This window comes from Berghia stephanieae, chromosome 14 (assembly GCF_034508935.2).
Source record: "Berghia stephanieae isolate SIO BIC M18660-M18661 chromosome 14, UCSD_Bste_1.3, whole genome shotgun sequence".
NCBI lineage: Eukaryota > Metazoa > Mollusca > Gastropoda > Nudibranchia > Aeolidiidae > Berghia > Berghia stephanieae.
The window spans coordinates 26,562,939-26,582,938 of record NC_088373.1 but is presented as its reverse complement, the minus strand read 5'-3'; the positions used below and the strand labels follow the sequence as shown (position 1 = coordinate 26,582,938).

Here is a 20,000-nt window from a genome sequence, read left to right as displayed (position 1 = left end):
GACTGCTAGTCTAAATTGAGCTTTATATAGCGCAATATCCACTAAATGTGCTCAAAGCGCTTTACAAGGGGGCCCTGGTCAACAGTAACATTTAACATGTAGGACGGGACATGTCGCCTGTTAGGCGATTTAACAATTTTTCGGACAAAGACAACGCTGTTAACCACCAGGTACTCATTTTACACCTGAGTACGGTGAGAGAATGTGAGTAAAGAGCCTTTTCCAAGGACTCAACTATGCGCCGAGCGCGATGCTCGAACCCTGGACCTTCTAATCCGAAAGCGAGTGTAATACCCAGGGGCCCAATTGGGTCTGAAGGACTACTTCCTTTAGTTTAACATCAAATTCTATTATACACACATGTTTAACACCACACACAACACACACACACACACACATACATTCATACATACACGCAATGAGAACACACTACAACATGTCACTCCATTACAATACTAATCACCGCTAAATCAACAACACAACGGAAGGACACGAGAAATAAACATCGACCCCTCGAATGAAAAAAGCACACTACGGACATAATATGCCGACTGAGGACATGAGGAGCATAGAAACATATGTCTCGGCCAAAAATATGTGAGTGATTTTATTTATATGTTATATATATATATATATGTGTGTGTGTGTGTGTGTGTGTGTGTGTGTGTGTGTGTGTGATTAATTATTGATGGATATCATGTAGTTCAGTCAGTATTCTTTAAATTAAATTAACAATTCAAAAGCATATTAATTGAGTAAAAATAACAAATCACATTTTGTCAAGACTACGTAGTAACGAAAGTCTGAGTTGTTTTTTTTACTCATTTACACACACACACACACACACATACATACACACACACACACACACATATATATATATATATATATATATATATATATATATATATATATATATATATATGAGTGTTGGTGGGTACTCGTAGGTACGAAAGTGCTCGATAATGATGGTTAGAGCTAATATAGGATACAAATTGTCACTCACAATTTTGTGGCCGAGACGATTCGTTGCCACAAAAAATGTGAGTGACAATTTGTATATATATATATATATATATATATATATATATATATATATATATATATATATATATATATATATATATATATATACATCAACGACCAATGTTTCCCAGGCCTCCTGACGTGAATTCCACCGTACACTGTCTTTAACTATAGACATAGTTATGCCTTCTGCTTAAGTTACCTGTTGAAGTGACGGTCAATGTTGCAGAAGTGGAACCCCGTTCTACCACCAAACCATTAGCATACCAGAGAGCTTCTCCGGCATCGGGATAACCTGGTTCCGTGACGTTACAAGTGCAGGACACACTAGTTCCCTTGACGTACTGGGTGGGGCAATTGCCATTCAGGGCTACGGTTGTCAGGGCTGATACATATAGACAAGTAAATAGTGTGAGTAAATAAAAAATTGATTGTAGTAATCTGATTTCCGATTACTAATACTCTTCAACAGTCGTAACGTCACTTCCCTCGTAAGGACGCAAGGTAACTTAGTAACTGGCTCTAAACTATCGGAACAATGGCGGACGCCCGTATGAAATATTTCTCCGGCGAGCATAAAAGCGTATCCAGGGGAAAAAAAACATAAATTTGATCATGTTTTGACTTTTACACATTCTGATCACAAGACATATGAAAAGTTCTAGCCAGCTTGAAGAATAAAAAGTAATGATTTTCTTTGTTTAGAACCAAGATGGCCGCCGTTGCCGGGCGACGTGACATCAGACTACTGAATCCAATTTGAACTACACACGTTGAGTGTGTAGAGTTATCGCTCTTGCCTTGTGCACAGTCTATTGTGTTCCATATAATCTTATGCTTGTCCTGTGCATAGCATTATCTATGTCTCATTCTATTTGGTTCATATTGATCATTGTACCTGCCTGCCTAGCACATGGCGGAATAGGGCATTGTTCCTTTATTTCAATAAAATTTGTTCAGGACATCAGAATGATTTAGATTTATTTTGTAAATCTCTTATATAGTGCAACACATCCACTAAACCTGGCTGTTGACAGCGTTGTTTATGTCCTAAAAATTTGCAAAGTCGCCTAACAGGCGTCATGTCTCATTCTACATGTTACGTGCTGCTGTTGATCAGGGACCCCTTGTAAAGCGCTTTGAGCGTTTAGTGGATATTGGGCTATATAAAAAAAAGCTCAATAACCGTACTCAAAGCGCTTTACAAGGGGTCCCAAGTCAACAGCAATAATTAACATTTGTGACCCCTCGTCTCAAGACGGGTATTAAGTCGGGATGATTAAGATGCTTAAAATAGAATGTGTATCCATAAATATCATGCTTACTTTGAGTTTATATGCTTTATAGAGGAGAAGGAATATCATATTTTACTGTGCTAATTACCAACGTTTCATATTTTTGACCAGTCCAATTATAATTTGACTTTTTAGCATCTGGTCCATCCAGACATAATACCGTCTTGAGACGAGGGGTCACATTTAGGACGAGACATGACTCCTGTAAAACGAGATTACCATTTTTTTTTCGGACAGAGACAACGCTGTTAACGGCCAGGTACTCAATTTACACATGAGGAAGGTGAGAGAATATGAGTAAATGAGTAAAGGACCTTCCGATCCGAAAGAAAGTGTCATACCATAGCCGCACGAGGTTTATTATATAGATGTTATGTCTTCTGCTTAACTCACTCAACCCTAACACCGACTATATCCGTAGTATACCCGGTATTACTTTTACCCCATGCCTATTTATTACATTTTTATGAGACAAATTATAGTCGTAGTATCAAAGCTACTGTTTTATAGTTTTTACATGTTAATGATAGTTGAATAAAAATATCTATGTACATGCTCATTCTAAATACATTTTTCCCAATTTTGAAAAGTAGCAAAAATCTCTAGAATTGGGTGAGTTGAATTACTGTTAGATATTAAAACATACTTTTAAAAAGTAGTACTTCAGAGCCATTTGGTCCATGGACCGGTTCTTATCCCGGATTCCATAGCGTGAAACGAACAATAGGAAAGTACTTTCCACCAAATCTAACAGACGCAGCTACTCATTTACTGCTGGGTGTAGAGAGGTGGGAGGGGGGGGGGGGGGGGAGTCAGAAAAAAAAATATCTCGACTGCACCCGGCGTCGATCTCGGTTCTTTTTGCGTGTGAAGCGAGTGCTCTACCAACTGAGCTATCGGAACCCCCACACAAGTGCAACGTGCAACTATGTAGTCTTGTTGTTTGTAAGACATTCGCCTTCAGATCAGAAAAATCTGGGTTCGAGTCCCGCTCTGGGAAGAGGGGGGGGGGAGGGGGTTAGGGGGCGGCATAGTTGAGTCCTGGGAAAGTGCTCTTTACCTACAATATTTCAAACTATTAAGGTGTAAAATGAGCGTCGGGCTTCTCTATTGGAAAAAAAATATGTGACCCCTCGTCTCAAGACGGTATTAAGTCGGGATGGTTAAGATGCTTAAAATGGAATTTTTATTCATAAATATCATGCTTACTTTGAGTTTATATGCTTTATAGAGGAGAAGGAATATCATATTTTACTGTGCTAAATACCAACGTTTCATAGTTTTGACCGGTTTAACTATAATTTGACTTTTTAGTCCATCCCGACATAATACCGTTTTGAGACGAACGGTCACATATAATATCGCTAAAAAATAGAGAAAAAAAAAACAAAAAACAAGGGCCCCTTGTAAAGCGCTTTGCGCACTTTTGCTGGATGTTACTTTATGTAAATGCTCAACTTTAAAAACAAAATAATAAAAATTAATCTTTTATAATGCACAATATCCACCAAAGTGTGCTCAATTTGCTTTGCTGAGAGTCCCAAGACAACAATAGTACATAAGTTCTAGGAAAATTCAAGACTTGAGAGACGAAAGTACAATTTATTTTTGTTCAACAGAGCCAAGTTCGCCTCCAGGTACTCATTTTACACCCGTGTGCGATGAGGGAATGTGAGCAAAGAGCCTTTTTGAAGGAACCATAGGTCCGAAGGCTACTATTAAATTGCAAGATCAAAAAAAAAAAAAAAAAAACACAGAAGAAAATTCTGATATTGGAATGAAGCTGCAGATTTCAAAAAGTAATGAACAAAAATGAATATAACAAATTCAAAGAAAAATGAACAACAAACTAAAAACAGTACGTGTCGGGCTCAAAACCCTTCTTCAGCCAACAACAAAAAACGATTAAAAAAACAATGTGAGTTACAAAAGTATGCTATGTTTTGTTTGATTAACCAACACCACAACATTGTGTCACGTGATCAAGAAGGACTTACCATGGATTACAACAGACTTAGTGTCCGATGCTCTAAGTGAAAAAAAATTGCGTTGCTGAGCCTCACACAAGATGGAATAATTATCGGGTACGGCGGGGGTCCAGCCACTGCATTCGAATATTACTTGATTGGGGGCTTGGCGTTTTTTCCTTGCGGGCCCTGCAGGTTCAAAACATTCCCCAATGAAAGATTTACCACCACTAGAGTTAGACACAGTGCAGCCAGCGGTCATTTGGTCACGCGGGGCAAAATCAGATTCGGGTATTTCAAGGGTAATCGAAACAGACGTATTGACCAGTATGAAAGATGGCAATGGACGCATGGTCACGATGGTGGGTCCAACTGTGGAAAAATAAAATAAAAAAGGACACAAGTCTCCATGTTATAAGCTTTTAAATCGTATATAATTATTAAAAACCAAATTCTAGACGTGCCCAAATGAGTCAATGAAATGTTTTGTAGAAGAAAAGGGATTAAAATTACTTTAATGTATGTATGTGTGTACGCTCATTTCTTTTGTATACATGTGTAGAAACAATGTGCAAGCGTGTATGTTCGTGTATGGATGTGTCTGTATTTGTAAATGTGTTGATGTTCATACCATGAACCAAACTGAGCATTGTTTACCTCACATGAATTGCCTTTAATTTGGACAAAAAAGATTATTATTATTATTATAAAATATTCAACACAAAGTACTAAACGATATTTTGGCCTTTGACCTTCTTCGGGTGAACAAGAAAAGAACATAGGTCCTCGCAGCGAGGACGAGAGACGCATGCGCACAACCAACATGACGTTCTCTCTATAATAACTTTTCTTCCTGTGATGTCATTGACTATGGGTGACGTCCAATCAAGGGACGCTACTCTTCCGCTAATCTCATTCCCTTTAGGTAAAATGCATGTGTGTGTGTGTGTGTATGGGTGTGTGTGAATATGTGTTTGTGTATGTGTGTGTCCAAGGGAAGGAGAGAGGGACAGAGAGAGAGAGAGAGAGATAAAGATAGAGAGAGAGGGGGAGAGGGCGAGAGAGAGAGAGACAGAGGGGGAGAGAGAGGGGGGGGGAAGAGAGAGAGAGAGAGAGAGAGAGAGAGAGAGAGAGAGAGAGAGAGAGAGAGAGAGAGAGAGACGTGGTGAAGAAATAGAGCGACAATGAGATGAATTAATTGTAATCATTATATGAATATCTTAGCATTCTTTCACGGGTTTGGATATATTTAAAGAGTTATTTTTATCGCGGCAAATAATTCACGAGTTTACGAGTGAATTATTTTTAATTGAGCTTTATATAGGGCAATATCCACTAAATGTGCTCAAAGCGCTTTATAAGGGGTCGCTGGTCAACAGCAACATTTAACATGTAGGACGGAACATGACGCCTGTTTTCGGACGAAGACAACGCTGTTAACGGCCAGGTACTCATTTCACACCTGAGTACGGTGAGAGAATGTGAGTAAAGAGCCTTTTCCAAGGACTCAACTATGCGCCGAGCGCGAGGCTCGAACCCAGGACATTCCGATCCGAAAGCGAGTGTCATACCACTAGACCACATAGCCGCATTATTCCGCGATTTTAAAAAATGAATTTAATAGATCCAAACCCGTGAAAGAATACCTTTATTCCAACCCTCAAAGTAATTTTCTTAGTTATTTTATAACTAACAATTTGTAAAAAAAAAATAAAAATACTTTTCAATGAATTCAAGTTAGCTATAGGTAGGGATGATAAAGGCTTGTCCTGCCTAGGGAATCCCAGGCGAAAGAAGGATGCCAATTTGATCATTTAACTAAACATGCTCAAGGCGCTTTAAAAGCAGTCAGTCCTGGCCAACTGCAATACTTAACATATAGGAAGGAAGTCACGCCTCTTAGGCGATATTACAATTTAGTCGGACAGGAACAGCGCGGATAACGACCAGGTACTCATTTTACACCTGAATACGGTGAGAGAATGTGAGTTAAGATCATTTTGCAACGAATCAACTATGCACCGAGCTAGGCTCGAACCGAGGGCCTTCCGATCCGAGAGCAAGTGGCATTCCACAAAACCACATAGCGCATATTAAAACAACAACAATAGTAATAATGACATGAATACATTATCATTAGTTAAAATCCAGATAGAAAGTAGATAAGTCATTGTCACATTTTGTCCGCAAGCAAAAGGATCTTGAAATGTGTTCAGTTTCGTTCATTACATTCTAGTAACTGGAGGTGGATTGGACACACTCTTAGAAAGAATAACCCCACTTTAACAAAGAAAGTATTGGAGTGGAACCCTCAGGGCAAAGGATCAAGGGGAAGGGCACAGGGACCATGGAGAAGAATTAAAGAAGCTGATAAACAGAGAAGTGATAAGACATGGAACGAGATAAAAAAAAAGAAGTTAGCTCAGGATAGAGAAGGATGGAACCTGTATGTGGCCTATACCCTGACCTAGGGTGAAAAAGGCAATGATGATGATGATGATGATGATGATGATGATGATGATGATGATGATGATGATGATAAACTTACAAACCAGTTTTGCTGCATACTCTATAAAGTCACCATCTCCCACTGAAGATTGTGCCCGACATTTGTATAATTTTGTTCCAGCGGAGTTCACGACTTGAAAGAAACAAAATGATACGATTATTGAATTGAGAAATTATGGAGCAGGCACTGGTGTAGGATAATGATATTTTTAAAAATTGTAAATGAATAGGATTCAACAGTCTGATGTCACGTCCGCCCAGCAACGAGCAGCTTGGTTCTAAACAAAGAAAATCGATACTTTTTATTCTTCATGCTGGCTAGAACTTTTTCACATGTCATGTGATCTGAATGTATAAAAGTCAAAACATGAACAGACTTATAATGTTTTGCTCCACTGGATACACTTTTATGCTCGTCTGAGATGTATTTCATAAGCGCGTCCGCCATTGTTCCGATAGTTTAGAACCGGTTACTAAGTTACTTGCGTCATTACGAGGGAAATGACGTCACGACTGTTGAAGCCTATTAGTGCGTAGCCATCGTTAACTTAAAGCATGCCACTAGAACGTGGCCTTGGTAAAGTTATGGCCTGATACTGAACAAAAAATAACGCTAGAACCGTAGCCATCGTTATGTTATAGCCTGATACTGAAATCCAAAAGGACTGGCAGTTTGACGTCATTATTTGGTTTTTGCACCGCCTAGTGAGTTGTCATTAGTAGAGCCCATGGAAACAAGTTATTTCATTGGTTGAACTATTGAATACAACTCACGATTTGTTTTCTTTTGTGGCAAAAGACTGGCATTTTGACGTCATTTTTTGGTCAGTATGAATAAATAGATAGATAGACAGACAGACAGACAGACAGACAGACAGACAGATAGATAAATAGATAGATAGGTAGATATATATATATATATATATATATATATATATATATATATATATAATTATAGAGAGAGAGAGAGAGAGATAGATAGATAGATAGATAGATAGATAGATAGATACGAGGGCTCTTTCAGAAATAACCGAAAAATGCCCATTACTCAGCAACCAGTGGAGATTTTTTAATTCTGTAAACGACATGATATTCCTTATTTCCTTACGGATATTCCCAGAAATTATGAAGTGCATCATTTTGCACAATGAATTTCTAGACGATTTTAAAGATGGCGGTCCACCTTGAAACTTGGTCAAAGGAGGAAATCAGAGCTGTCATACGTTTTTTGAATGCCAAAAGTCTGAATCCTACCGAAATTCATAAAGAACTCCAGAGTGTATATGGTGAGATGTTATAAGCTGTACACAAGTCTATCACTGGTGTAATTTGTTTGAAGCCGGCCATTCCGACTTGACAGACAGGGAAGGGAGAGGGCGTTCGATAACTGCGACGTCAGAAGACAATGTGAAGCGAGTTGATGAGCTTATTCGTCAAGACAGGAGGTTGAAACTTCATGAAATCGCAAGCAGTCTTAAAATTTCGGAAACTTCTGCCCATAGAATTGTATTTGATGAACTTGGCTACAGAAAAGTCAGCGCAAGATGGGTTCCTAAGCAATTGACAGACAATCATAAAGAACAAAGATTGGACATCTGCAGGGAACTTTTGAGAAGAAGCAAGAGCTCACGCAGGGTTCACGGGCATACTGCCAACGCCGGCGGAGACTTTCTAGGGTACGATGTGACTTTTCTTGACAGCATAGTCACCGGTGATGAGACTTGGTTGCACCATTGCACCCCAGAAACAAAGCAAGATTCGATGACATGGAAACCCATCCTCACCTGTCGCGAAGAAATTCAAAGTCATGCGGTCAGCAAAGAAAATAATGGGAACTGTTTTCTGGGACAGTCGTGGTGTTATTCTGTTCGAAACCTTACAACCTGGAGAAACAATCAATGCTGCAAGGTACTGCCAAACTCTTGACAAGCTTAGGGAGGCCATTCGCAGAAAGCGCCCAGGGCAGTTGACCAACGGGGTCTTTTGCAACACGACGACGCTACACCCCACACAGCACGAGTGACGCAAGGTTGGCTAGAGAAATATGGATGGGAGATTTTGCCACACCCACCACACAGTCCAGACCTCGCACCATCTGATTATCACCTCTTTGGGCCACTGAAACGTGAGCTGGCAGGAAAGCGCTTTGATGTCGATGAAGAGCTTGTTGACCATGTGCGGAAATGGCTACAAAACCTTGACGGAAATTTCTTCCGAGAGGGTATCTATTCCATGGTGCGGCGTTGGCAGAAGTGTGTCGACAGACTTGGCTGTTACGTAGAGAAATTAAGGACGAGTCAAGGTATGAACACGTGCAAGAATTTTGTTGATAGCAGAAAAAACGCGGATTTTACAGGCATTTTTCGGTTAATTATGAAAGAGCCCTCGTAGATAGATGGATAGATAGATAATAGATAGATAGATAGAGATATAGATGGAGAGATAGATAGATAGAGAGATAGATAGACAGATATATATATAGATAGATAGATAGATAGATAGATAGATAGATAGATAGATAGATAGATAGAGAAAGAGAGATAGATAGATAGTTAGATAGGTAGATAGAGAGAGAGAGAGATCGAAAGATAGATCGAAAGATACATAGATAGGTAGACAGACAGACAGAGATAGATAGATAGATAGATAGATAGATAGATCGAAAGATAGATCGAAAGATGGACAGACAGACAGACAGATAGATAGATAGATAGATAGATAGATAGATAGATAGATGGATAGAAAGATAATAGATAGATAGATAGATAGAGATATAGATGGAGAGATAGATAGATAGAGAGATAGATAGATAGATAGATAGATAGATAGATAGATAGATAGATAGATAGAGAGAGAGAGATAGATAGTTAGATAGGTAGATAGAGAGAGATAGATCGAAAGATAGATCGAAAGATACATAGATAGATAGAGAGACAGACAGAGATAGATAGATAGATAGATAGATCGAAAGATAGATCGAAAGATGGACAGACAGACAGACAGATAGATAGATAGATAGATAGATAGATAGATAGATAGATAGATAGATAGATAGATAGATAGATAGATAGATAGATAGATATAAGGTAAGAAAGAACGAAAGGTAAATAGATATAAAGAAAAAAGAAAAAAGGGATGACGAAAAAAGAGGTTAAAAAAACCCAAAATTTTGAGCTTTTATAAAGAGCAATCAATATCCACTAAACGTGCTCAAAATGCTTTAAAATGTAAGTAAATCGTTATACTTACCTGCAGAGGTCACTGTTAGGTTAGCAGGATTTCCAGAGATGATGAATGTACCAGTATCGTCGTACCAAAAAGCTTGTCCGGGATCGGGGTACCCCGGTGTAATGATCTCACAGCTGCACGTCAGCTCAGTACCCGCGAAAGAATCCATAGGACAAGAACCAGCAAGACTTGCTATTGGCAGCGCTGGAAGAAGTAAAAAAAAAGGTTGATGTATAGGTAAAATACTCACTCACAACAACCACCACCCATATATAATATATATATATATATATATATATATATATATATATATATATATATATATATATATATATACATATAGATAGTATGCACTTGGCTAAGAAGCTCATAACATTGCCATCTGGAAGTATAACGGACCAACACACAAAACTGTGTGTATCCATGACCGTTTACAGTCAGGTTAATACAGTTCACTGAGCATTACTCATAAACGCGGATGGCAAAAACAATAACAAAGACCTGTGTGACGTCATCTTCGAACTATATATATATATATATATATATATATATATATATATATATATATATATATATTGAATTGTGTTTGATACAAATATGGTACGAAAAGTGCTCGACATGTTGCAATGGAGCGAATTATTATTTTAATATTTACCAAAATGTTGGAGTCAGTCTACATCGATGTTTCAGGCCTTTTCAGCCATCGTCAGGACTGTGTGTTACATGAGTTTGGTTTGTTGTGTGTTGTTGCTTGTTGTTGAAGTCAACAATATATATATATATATATATATATATATATGTGTGTGTGTGTGTGTGCGTGTGTGTGTCTGTGTGTGTGTGTCTGTGTGTGTGTGTGCATAACGTCACGAACACACAAATTATTTGGAACCTTGAGCGTTAGTAGCCTGATTTATTTGATTTAGTGAGAACTAATCACCAAAATAGCTGAGTCAAAACAATAACAAAGAGGAGCTCTGTGACGTTAATTTCATTCTTTCCATAGATCACGAGAGCTTTTCTATACTGAGATGGCCCCTGAAATATACTCCGGGCGTTTCATAAGAGGTCATGAGCCAACAGCAACACTGACACAACTTGTAAGACGGCACATGATGCCTGTAAGGCGCTATTACAATTCTTTTTTCCTTCAGAGACAAGGCTGTTGGCGACTGAATACTCAATTATGCATGTTTCTATATTTCATCCTTCTATGAACCTTTTTAACTACATGGGTTCCAGTCGTTCAGACATTCCACTGACACCCGGATGGTCCTGGGTTCGAGACCAGCTTCAGGCACTTTCATTATTCTTTTTCTTAGGAAGATTGTGGACTAATAATAACAAGCGAGAAACGATCTTTCCATAGATACCAAACGTAATATGCTTGTATAAATAGAAAGTAACGTGACTAAGTTGTAAAAATTAGCGTTTTTAGGCAACAAAAAAAAATATGGTCTTGAAACACGAATGTACCATGCCTACTGTAACTGTATTGTAATCACTTTTATAATGATTTTTGACAATTTAGATGTCAAAAATAAATCGATTTTTCGATCATTTGTCTATACAATGACGAAAGAAAAAAGTAAACGATATTTTCACCCTAAATCCTAAAAATTTGACTGATCTTCCCCCTTAACCCCGAATTTGCTCCCTTTGGACAACATTGATGATTCCTGTCGACCTGTGGATTGTCGATATTCCTCCATGCAATGCCCAAAGCACGGCGTCGCACTGTGCAATACGGAAGGGCGTAATAGATAATTTTTTTTTTTTACCAAGCAATATGGATAGTCGAGTCCTAAAGATCAGCAGCTTCTAATGGTTCTCTCATTACTATGGGCGGCAGCGTGGGTTGGCGGTACAGTATTTGCTTCGTGCCCGAAAGGTAACGAGTTCGATCACACGTGTGGCCTTAAGCAAGTCACCTCGCCCTAGATCAATATGCGGTGCTGCACTGCGGCTGACGCCTGGGTTATTCCAGTCTTCCCTTGGAATATACCGTAGAGACAAATTTCCCCTATGGGATGAATAAAGAGAATTGTACTTTTTATTTATTTATTTATTTATTTATTTATTTATTAATTTATTTATTTATTTATTTATTTATGACGATCTATCCAGGACGCAAACTCATCGCCGTAATGGTGCACGGTCGTGAACCGCCGGCAACCTTCGTCACAACGCACCGTTCAACTGGATGCTCTGCGGTCTCGGGTTCTTGACCACAACGGGTACATGTTGGACAGGTTGCAAGCCTCCAATGATGAAGTGAGCGTTCCGTGAGGCAGGTCCTCGACATAGCCGATTGGCTGCCACCCAATGTCTCCTCTTGCTGGTAGAAAAATCTGGCAACTTCTCCCCCAGTGTCGAGGAGTCGATGGCCCCGATCCCTTGAGGGATTGCATTCGTCCAAACCGATTTTCATCTCAAAAATGCAGCTCTGTCCGAAGTCAGGGAAGCTAAAAAATGTGGCGGAAACGGTTTTGCAATGGGGATGATCTCTATGTGCGGCTATGTGGTCGAGTGGTATGACACTCGCTTTCGGATCGGAAGGTCCTGGGTTCGAGCCTCGCTCGGTGCATAGTTCGTCCTTGGAAAAGACTCTTTCCTCACTTTTACTCACCGTACTCAGGTGTAAAGTGAGTACCTGGCCGTTAACAGCGTTGTCTCTGTACGATAAAAAAAATATTATATCGCCTAACTGACGTCAGGTCTTGTTCGACATGTTAAGTGTTGCTGTTGATTAGGGACTCCTTATAAAGCGCTTTCAGCACGTTTAGTGGATATTGCGCTATATAAATGCTCAATTTTATTTTAAATGTTCAATTTCATTAGACCGAGGAACGCTGTTGTGATGTTAAAATGATTGTTCCAATCTTGGAAGTGTGAAATTAGTCCTTCGGAGGACTGAATACAAACATTGTGTAATTTGTTCTTCAGATTTGAGAGTGATTATGGTATTTCATGCCGGAGGAAAGCATCAACCCAGACCATGCAGCTGTATACAGACTTTCCACATAGAGGGAGTGGGACAATCATGCAAATGAAGCTGTCGAATATCCGAGAGAAGAACTGCCCCACGGAACTGAGCTCCCCGGGAATGAATGGGTAACACTGAACAACAGAGCACGGGCAAAAATTGGGAGAACAGCTGGAAGCATGAAAAAGTGGGGGCTGGCTGAGACTAGATTGTGTACATGTGGATGCCCAGAGCAGACGATGGAGCACATCCTTAGAGAAAGCGAGGATGAGCCCAGCTGCACTGACCATGACCTAATGGTTGCTCCACAAATTCTGTGGAGTGAGTTCGGTGTTGGAGCGACAAAATATGATGATGATGATTTTCTAGTCTAAATATATGCTGATCCTCAAAAGAATATCGACCATCCTCGCTCTTTTACGCCCTCTTATCATAAGAATACGCCTATGCATTCTGCTACTAAGATAATTATAGCACACTATGATTTAATAACATAAATAAATAAATAGAATTCCCTTTACTCATCCCATAGGGGAAATTTGTCTCTAGGGTCTATTCCGAGGGAAGACAGGACTAACCAAGGCGTTAGCCGCAGTGCAGCGCCGCTAATTGAGCTGAGGCGAGGTGACTTGCCCAAGGCCACACAGCGCAGCGGCGGGTGATCTAACTGGGTGCCTTTCGGATACGAAGCAAAGACCGTACCGCTGAGCCATGCTGCCCCCAATATGCATTAATATGTAACCTATTCATTGTTTAATCACTCTTCGGAAGATTAGTTTCACACTTCCATTGAGTTTGGAACCGGATGAAATAAGGTTGTGACGTCACGATTTCAGCTTCACGTTAGTATCATTATTATTTATCGAACTGTAACTACCCTACCCTGGAAAAACTCGTATTTAAAAACGTGTCGAAGTCCATGTTTGAAAGTTTTCGGCTAGATGAGGATCATTTAATTCGATTGATATTTGAAGGACGAGTTTTCTGGTCAAATTTTTAAATATATTTTTTTTCCCAGAGTACGGTTATACAGATAAAAAACTAACCTTGAACAGTCATCGTAATTGTATGGGAGGCGTTAAACTCTTCAGGGTATATCCCATTCACTCCGCTACAGGTTACATTATATCTAGAAGCATTTCCCGCCGTCCAGTTGCCACAATGATATACAAGTGGTCCCATATTAGCTGGTATTTCCGCACATTGAGCATTGAAGACTTGGCGACCATTATCATTGATATCAGTTATGAATACAGAGACATTTGTTTTGTCATGGGGAGCATCTCCATAAATATTGAAACAAGTCAATGGTACGGTATCAGACTGTAACACAGTGGAAGAGTTCACAATTGCTTTCATCTCTGTGGGCCCGTCTGGAAAGAAACATTCGTAAGAAAGTTATAATAACGAGATTTAAAGAGAAATGGAGAAAATTTGAGAGAAATAGAGAGACATTGAGAGAAATGGGGAGTAGTGGAAGGAAATGGGGAAAAAGAGAGGCAACAGAAGCCAAAGAAGAGTGATTTTTTGTTTTCTATTGATGAGAATGGATGTTCTGAGCGTTCCAATCAGAATACTTCCTGTTTCTTTAGTCCCTTCCGTCCCCTTGACTATTTATTTCCTGTCAACTGGCGAACGCTCCTTAATTCCATAGGTACTCTTGTACATGCAAAACAGACTAATATGTAAGTTCCACAGTTACTGAGTAATTATCACAATATTTTGACACATGAATGGAGAAATAATGCACAACCTGACAATACCATGATTTTTTTTCAATCGTCTGTATAAATCTTTCTCGTCTTTTGGTCTATTATAATTATTAACTGTTTAGATTTGTTAGTTGGAAATTCTTTTTTATTGTATGGGTGGTATTGGCAATTGCTTGAAAATAGAAATTTGAACTTTGATTTTAATTAAAATTGTGAGTGATGCGCAGGATTTTTGATCTGTTTGTTTCGTGTGACAGGAGAATTAGTACTTAGGTTAGCTATGGGTTGTTGGGCTACGGTCATCGGTGGTTATCAGGGTTGTAATTTATTCTGTCGACCAGTTTTAATTGTTTGTTTTGTTTTTGAAGGGTTTTACATGGTTTGCAAGACATTTAGATCATATCAGCGCCAGTAAAAAGGAAGAAAATTGGATAGTATAACAGAATTACAATTAAAGCACCATAGGAAAAAAAATAAGACAAAGGGGAATGGTACAAATAGGGAATAGGTGTAGATTCCAAGAGAATACCATCATTGTGCATAGTTTGAGATCACCTAAAAGCCTCATCCAGACACGAACACAGGATCTCACTAAGAGGACTACACTCAAATGCGTACATTATGAATTCAAAATAACAAATATAATAATACATGACAGACAGATGATTTACTAGGAAAAAATCTCCCAATACAATAACTATACATTTGACTGTTTCCCTCCCAGCCAAGGACTCCGGGAAAGACAAAGACAGAGGGCAAAATTGTAAAACAGCGATAGGGGGATAGAAAATACAGTAAGTGCCTCTCTGCCCACTATGGGAGGTCAGGAATCCCACCCAGCCAGTTTTAATAAAATATACCATAATTGGCTTAATTTTCAAAAGTGTATGCACTGAATGTTAACACTATCAGACAATAGTACAAAGGGCATCCATGTCAGATGCTTGCTAGGCATAGCAACAAGACATGTTTTTTTGTTGTTGTTTGATTTTTTTAAAAGGGTTTTACAGCGCTTGTGACACATTTAGGTTATATTCAACGCCGTTATAATGACAGAAAATGGGACATGATCGAGAAATGGGAAGATAAATGGAATCGGTAAGAATAGGAAACAGATGTTTAGCACGCTATCAGACGATTTTCCTGCAGGTGGTAAGGAGAGGGTTAATACCCATGCAATTAGATAGTAAAAACATAATCCAGCAGTAATTGTTTTTGTTTGTCTTCAAGGGTTTTACGGCGCTTGGGACACATTTAATTTAGGCCATTTCAGCGTCAGTAAAAGAGTAGAACACGGGAAAGTATAAAAGTTATATATTTATAATTAAAAGCACACGAGAAAGCTAAGACAAAGGTAAATTTGGGACAGATAGGAAACCGATGTAGATTCCAAGAGCATTCTGACATTGTGCAAAGTTTGAGATCACCTAAAAGGCTCATCCTGACGCAAGCACTAGTCCCCAATAAGAGGAATACGCTCAAATGTTTACAGATCATTTGTTCAACAATGTAATATTTCCCAGGGGAGCGAAGTGGCCGAGTAAGGCATTACACTGTGACCAGGAAGATCTGGGGTTCGAGCCCGGCTTCAGACACTTTTATTTTTGTCCGTGGGCAAGATTATTAACCCCCAATGTTCTCAATTGGACAACATGGGTGATTCCTGTTGACATCAGGCATCTTCTTTGATGACTTATCTATATTCCTTCGTGGAATGGCTAGGCGACGATATCTTATGATGTCGTGGCGAAAGGGCATAATTTATTTTTTTATTCAACAAAACAATAAGACACTCTACATAACAGAGAGATGATTTACAAGGAAAAAAAGAAATATCTCCGAAAACTATAATTATACATTCAAATGTTTCCCTCTCAGCCAAGGACTCCAGCCAAAACTAAGTAATTTCCTTCCAAGACAAACATAGAAAACAATTGGAAAACAAATGCAATGGTATGGAAGACACAATAATAATATGTGTGGCTATGTGGTCTAATGATATGGCACTCGCTTTGGATCGGAAGGCTCTGGGTTCGAGCCTTGCTCGGGGAGGGGAATAGTTCGGTCCTTGAAAAGGCCTCCTCACTCAAATTTTCTCACCGTACCCATGTGTAAAATGAGTATCAGGCCGTTAACAGCGTTGCTCTGTCCTAAAACAATCGAATATGGCCTAACACGTTTCATGTCTCGTCCTACATGTTAAGTGTTGCTGTTGGCTTAGGACCCCTTATAAAGCGCTTTGAGTACGTTTAGTGGATATTGCGCTTTATAAAACAGCTCAGTTTTTTAAAATATTTTTTCATACACACATTTTCAGACCTCACGCCAGTGCCTGTTCTCGCCTCTTTTGTCACTTTAATACACATGTAATTAGATGGCAATGCTTGGAGTGGATATTACGCTATGTAAAAAAAACAACAAAAAAACTCTCATCTTTTTATTTTTTTTTTGTTTTTTGTTTTTTTTTGCAATAAGTACCTATCTGCCCACTATGGGATGCCAAAAAAACCGATCCAGAATGATTAGCTTAAAAAAAAACAAAAAAACAAAAACAATATTACTTACACGCATAATGAAAGGTGATGGAGCTGTTGGTCACTTCACTGTCGTCAAAGTACAGCACAGCGACGCACGTCCGTTTGAGAGTTGAGGTAAATTCTGTTGAGTCAAGAATTTTAACAAAGTTTTCATTTTGCGAGGCAGATCAAAATAATAATAATAATAATAATAATAATAATAATAATAATAATAATAATAATAATAATAATAATAATAATATGATGATGATGATGATGATGATGATGATGATGATGATGATGATGATGATGATGATGATGAAGATGATGATGATGATAATAAAAATAATTAATAATAATAATAATAATTAATGATAATAATAACAATAATAATAATAATAATAATAATAATAATAATAATAATAATAATAATAAAATAATAATAATAATAATAATAATAATAATAATAATAATAATAATAATAAATGATAATAATAATAATAAAATAATAATAATAATAATAATAATAATAATAATAATAATAATAATAATAATAATAATAATAATAATAATAATAATAATAATGATAATAATAATAATAATAATAATAATAATAATAATAATAATAATAATAATAATAATAATAATAATAATAATAATAATAACATTGAATTTCAATATGTGGTCTAGTGATATGACACTCGCTTTCGGATCGGAAGGCCCTGGGTTTGATGCATAGTTGAGTCCTTGGAAAAGGCTCTTTACTCAAATTCTCTCACCGTGCTCCGCTGTAAAAATGAGTATCGGGCCGTTAACAGCGTTGTCTCTGTCCGAAAAAAATTACAATACCGCCTGCAGGCGTTAAATGTTGCTGTTGGCCAGGAACACTTTGAAAAGCGCTTTGAGCACATTAAGTGGATATTATGCTATATAAAAGCTAAATTAAAAAGCTTAATTAATTAATAATATATGTCTAAATTGATAACTAATAAAGTGTTATATTTCCCTGTATCCTATCGTTACAAACGTCGATGATTGGACATAGATTTTATCATGGTGCTATAGAACAACTATTGTGAATAAAGACGCTCTATCCGAAAAGCCAAAGTCCGTTTTTTAGGCCCGTCAAGGAGTCCCTCAATTGAGAGGGTCAAGGATAGGGAATGAGATTAGCGGAAGAGTAGCGTCCCTTGATTGGACGTCACCCATCGTCTGTGACGTCATCGGCGGAAAGGTTATTAGAGAGATAACGTCATGTTGGTTGTGCGCATGCGTCTCTCGTCCTCGCAGCGAGTATCGTAAAAGGCGACTAATGGTGTGTGATTCCCCCATCTTTGAGTCACCTAGCCCTCCAGGTTGGGGGTTGGCGAAGGGTTAACACCCCTTTCCGTAAAACTCAAACCGTTTCAGAAACGCAGACAAACCTTATCCTTTTTTTTAGCTTGGGCGACCGAAGAGTTTGATATACAGAGAAGTGATAAGACATGGAATGAGATAAAAAAAAAGTTAGCCCAGGATAGAGAAGGATAGAAACTGTTTGTCTGTGGCCTATACCCTGACCCAGGGTGAAAAAGGCAATGATAATGATGATGATGATGAAGGGACTTACAACGTTCCAAATTGATAGCCTTTTTCAAAACGAAAGAAAAAAGTACTCACACCAGGACCCAAGTCACGAAATGTTTGATTGTTTTTTAAGGGTTTTTACGGCGCTTGCAACACATTAAGGTTATATCAGTGCCAGTAAAAAGGAAGAAAATGGGTTAATCAAAAGTTCTAGAATTGCAATTAAAGCACCAAAGAAAAGTTATGACGAGGGGGAATTGGTTCAAATAGGAACCAGATGTAGATTCCAAGAGCTCGCTATCAAAGTGCTTAGTTTGAGATCACTAAAAGTCTCATCCAGACACAAGCACAGGTCCCCACTAGGATGATTACACTCAAATGTTTTACAAAACATATACAATATAAAGAAAACATAATATAGTGCATAACAGAGAGATGGTTTACAAAGAAAAAATATAATCTCCCAAAACAAACTATACATTTGACTGTTTCCCTCTCAGCCATGGCATCCGACCAGGACAAGGACAAAACCAAGTAATCTCATTCCAAGACAAAGACGGAAAGCAAGTTGGAAAAAAGATATATAGGGGGTAGAAGACACAGTAAGTACCACCCTGCCCACTATGGGAGGCCAGTAACCCCACACAGAAGCCACGAATTAATGCTCATCTCAATTTTTTTTTTTCCAAAGCACCATTCGAATCTGGAATTCTCTGCCCGAAAAATCCAAAAAATTAATGGCCAAATTGTATTGGACAATATATATTCATGGGAAACAACCCGGTATGTATAATCATTGCTTTGACCTTATCATCACATTTTTTTGGTTTTTTCCCTTTGAGCATCAGGAATACGGTGACTATAGGGAATGAGATTAGTGGAAGAGTAGCGTCCCTTGATTGGATATCACCGGCGGAGAAGTTATTAGAGAGAGAACGTCAATATGGTTTTGCGCATGCGTCTCTCGTCCTCGCTTCTGGTGAAAGCGGCATGAGACACTTCACCGAAAGCGAGGACGAGAGAGACGCATGCGCAAAACCATCATGATGTTCTCTCTGTAAGGTGACGTCCAATCAAGGGACGCTACTCTTCCGCTAATCTCATTCCCTATTGCTATAACTGCTCTGAGTTGTCACCAATGGAGAATAAATCATCGCGCTCTTTACCCGTTTGTCGAGCATTACTTATTTCCTGAACCC

The 20,000-nt window shown here is 38.4% G+C and overlaps 1 protein-coding gene across 1 annotated transcript in view; it reads right to left on the bottom strand.

The window, feature by feature from the left end:
• Positions 1-20,000, bottom strand: part of LOC144960023 (uncharacterized) — a 117,572-nt gene that overhangs the window by 74,351 nt on the left and 23,221 nt on the right. The window contains exons 8-13 of the mRNA XM_078892966.1: positions 17,285-17,377; positions 14,054-14,380; positions 10,046-10,228; positions 6,837-6,929; positions 4,319-4,660; positions 1,229-1,411 (exon numbers count right to left, since the gene is read on the bottom strand). Coding sequence (XP_078749092.1) covers positions 1,229-1,411; positions 4,319-4,660; positions 6,837-6,929; positions 10,046-10,228; positions 14,054-14,380; positions 17,285-17,377 — 1,221 coding nt within the window. The remainder of the gene's footprint in view (positions 1-1,228; positions 1,412-4,318; positions 4,661-6,836; positions 6,930-10,045; positions 10,229-14,053; positions 14,381-17,284; positions 17,378-20,000) is intronic.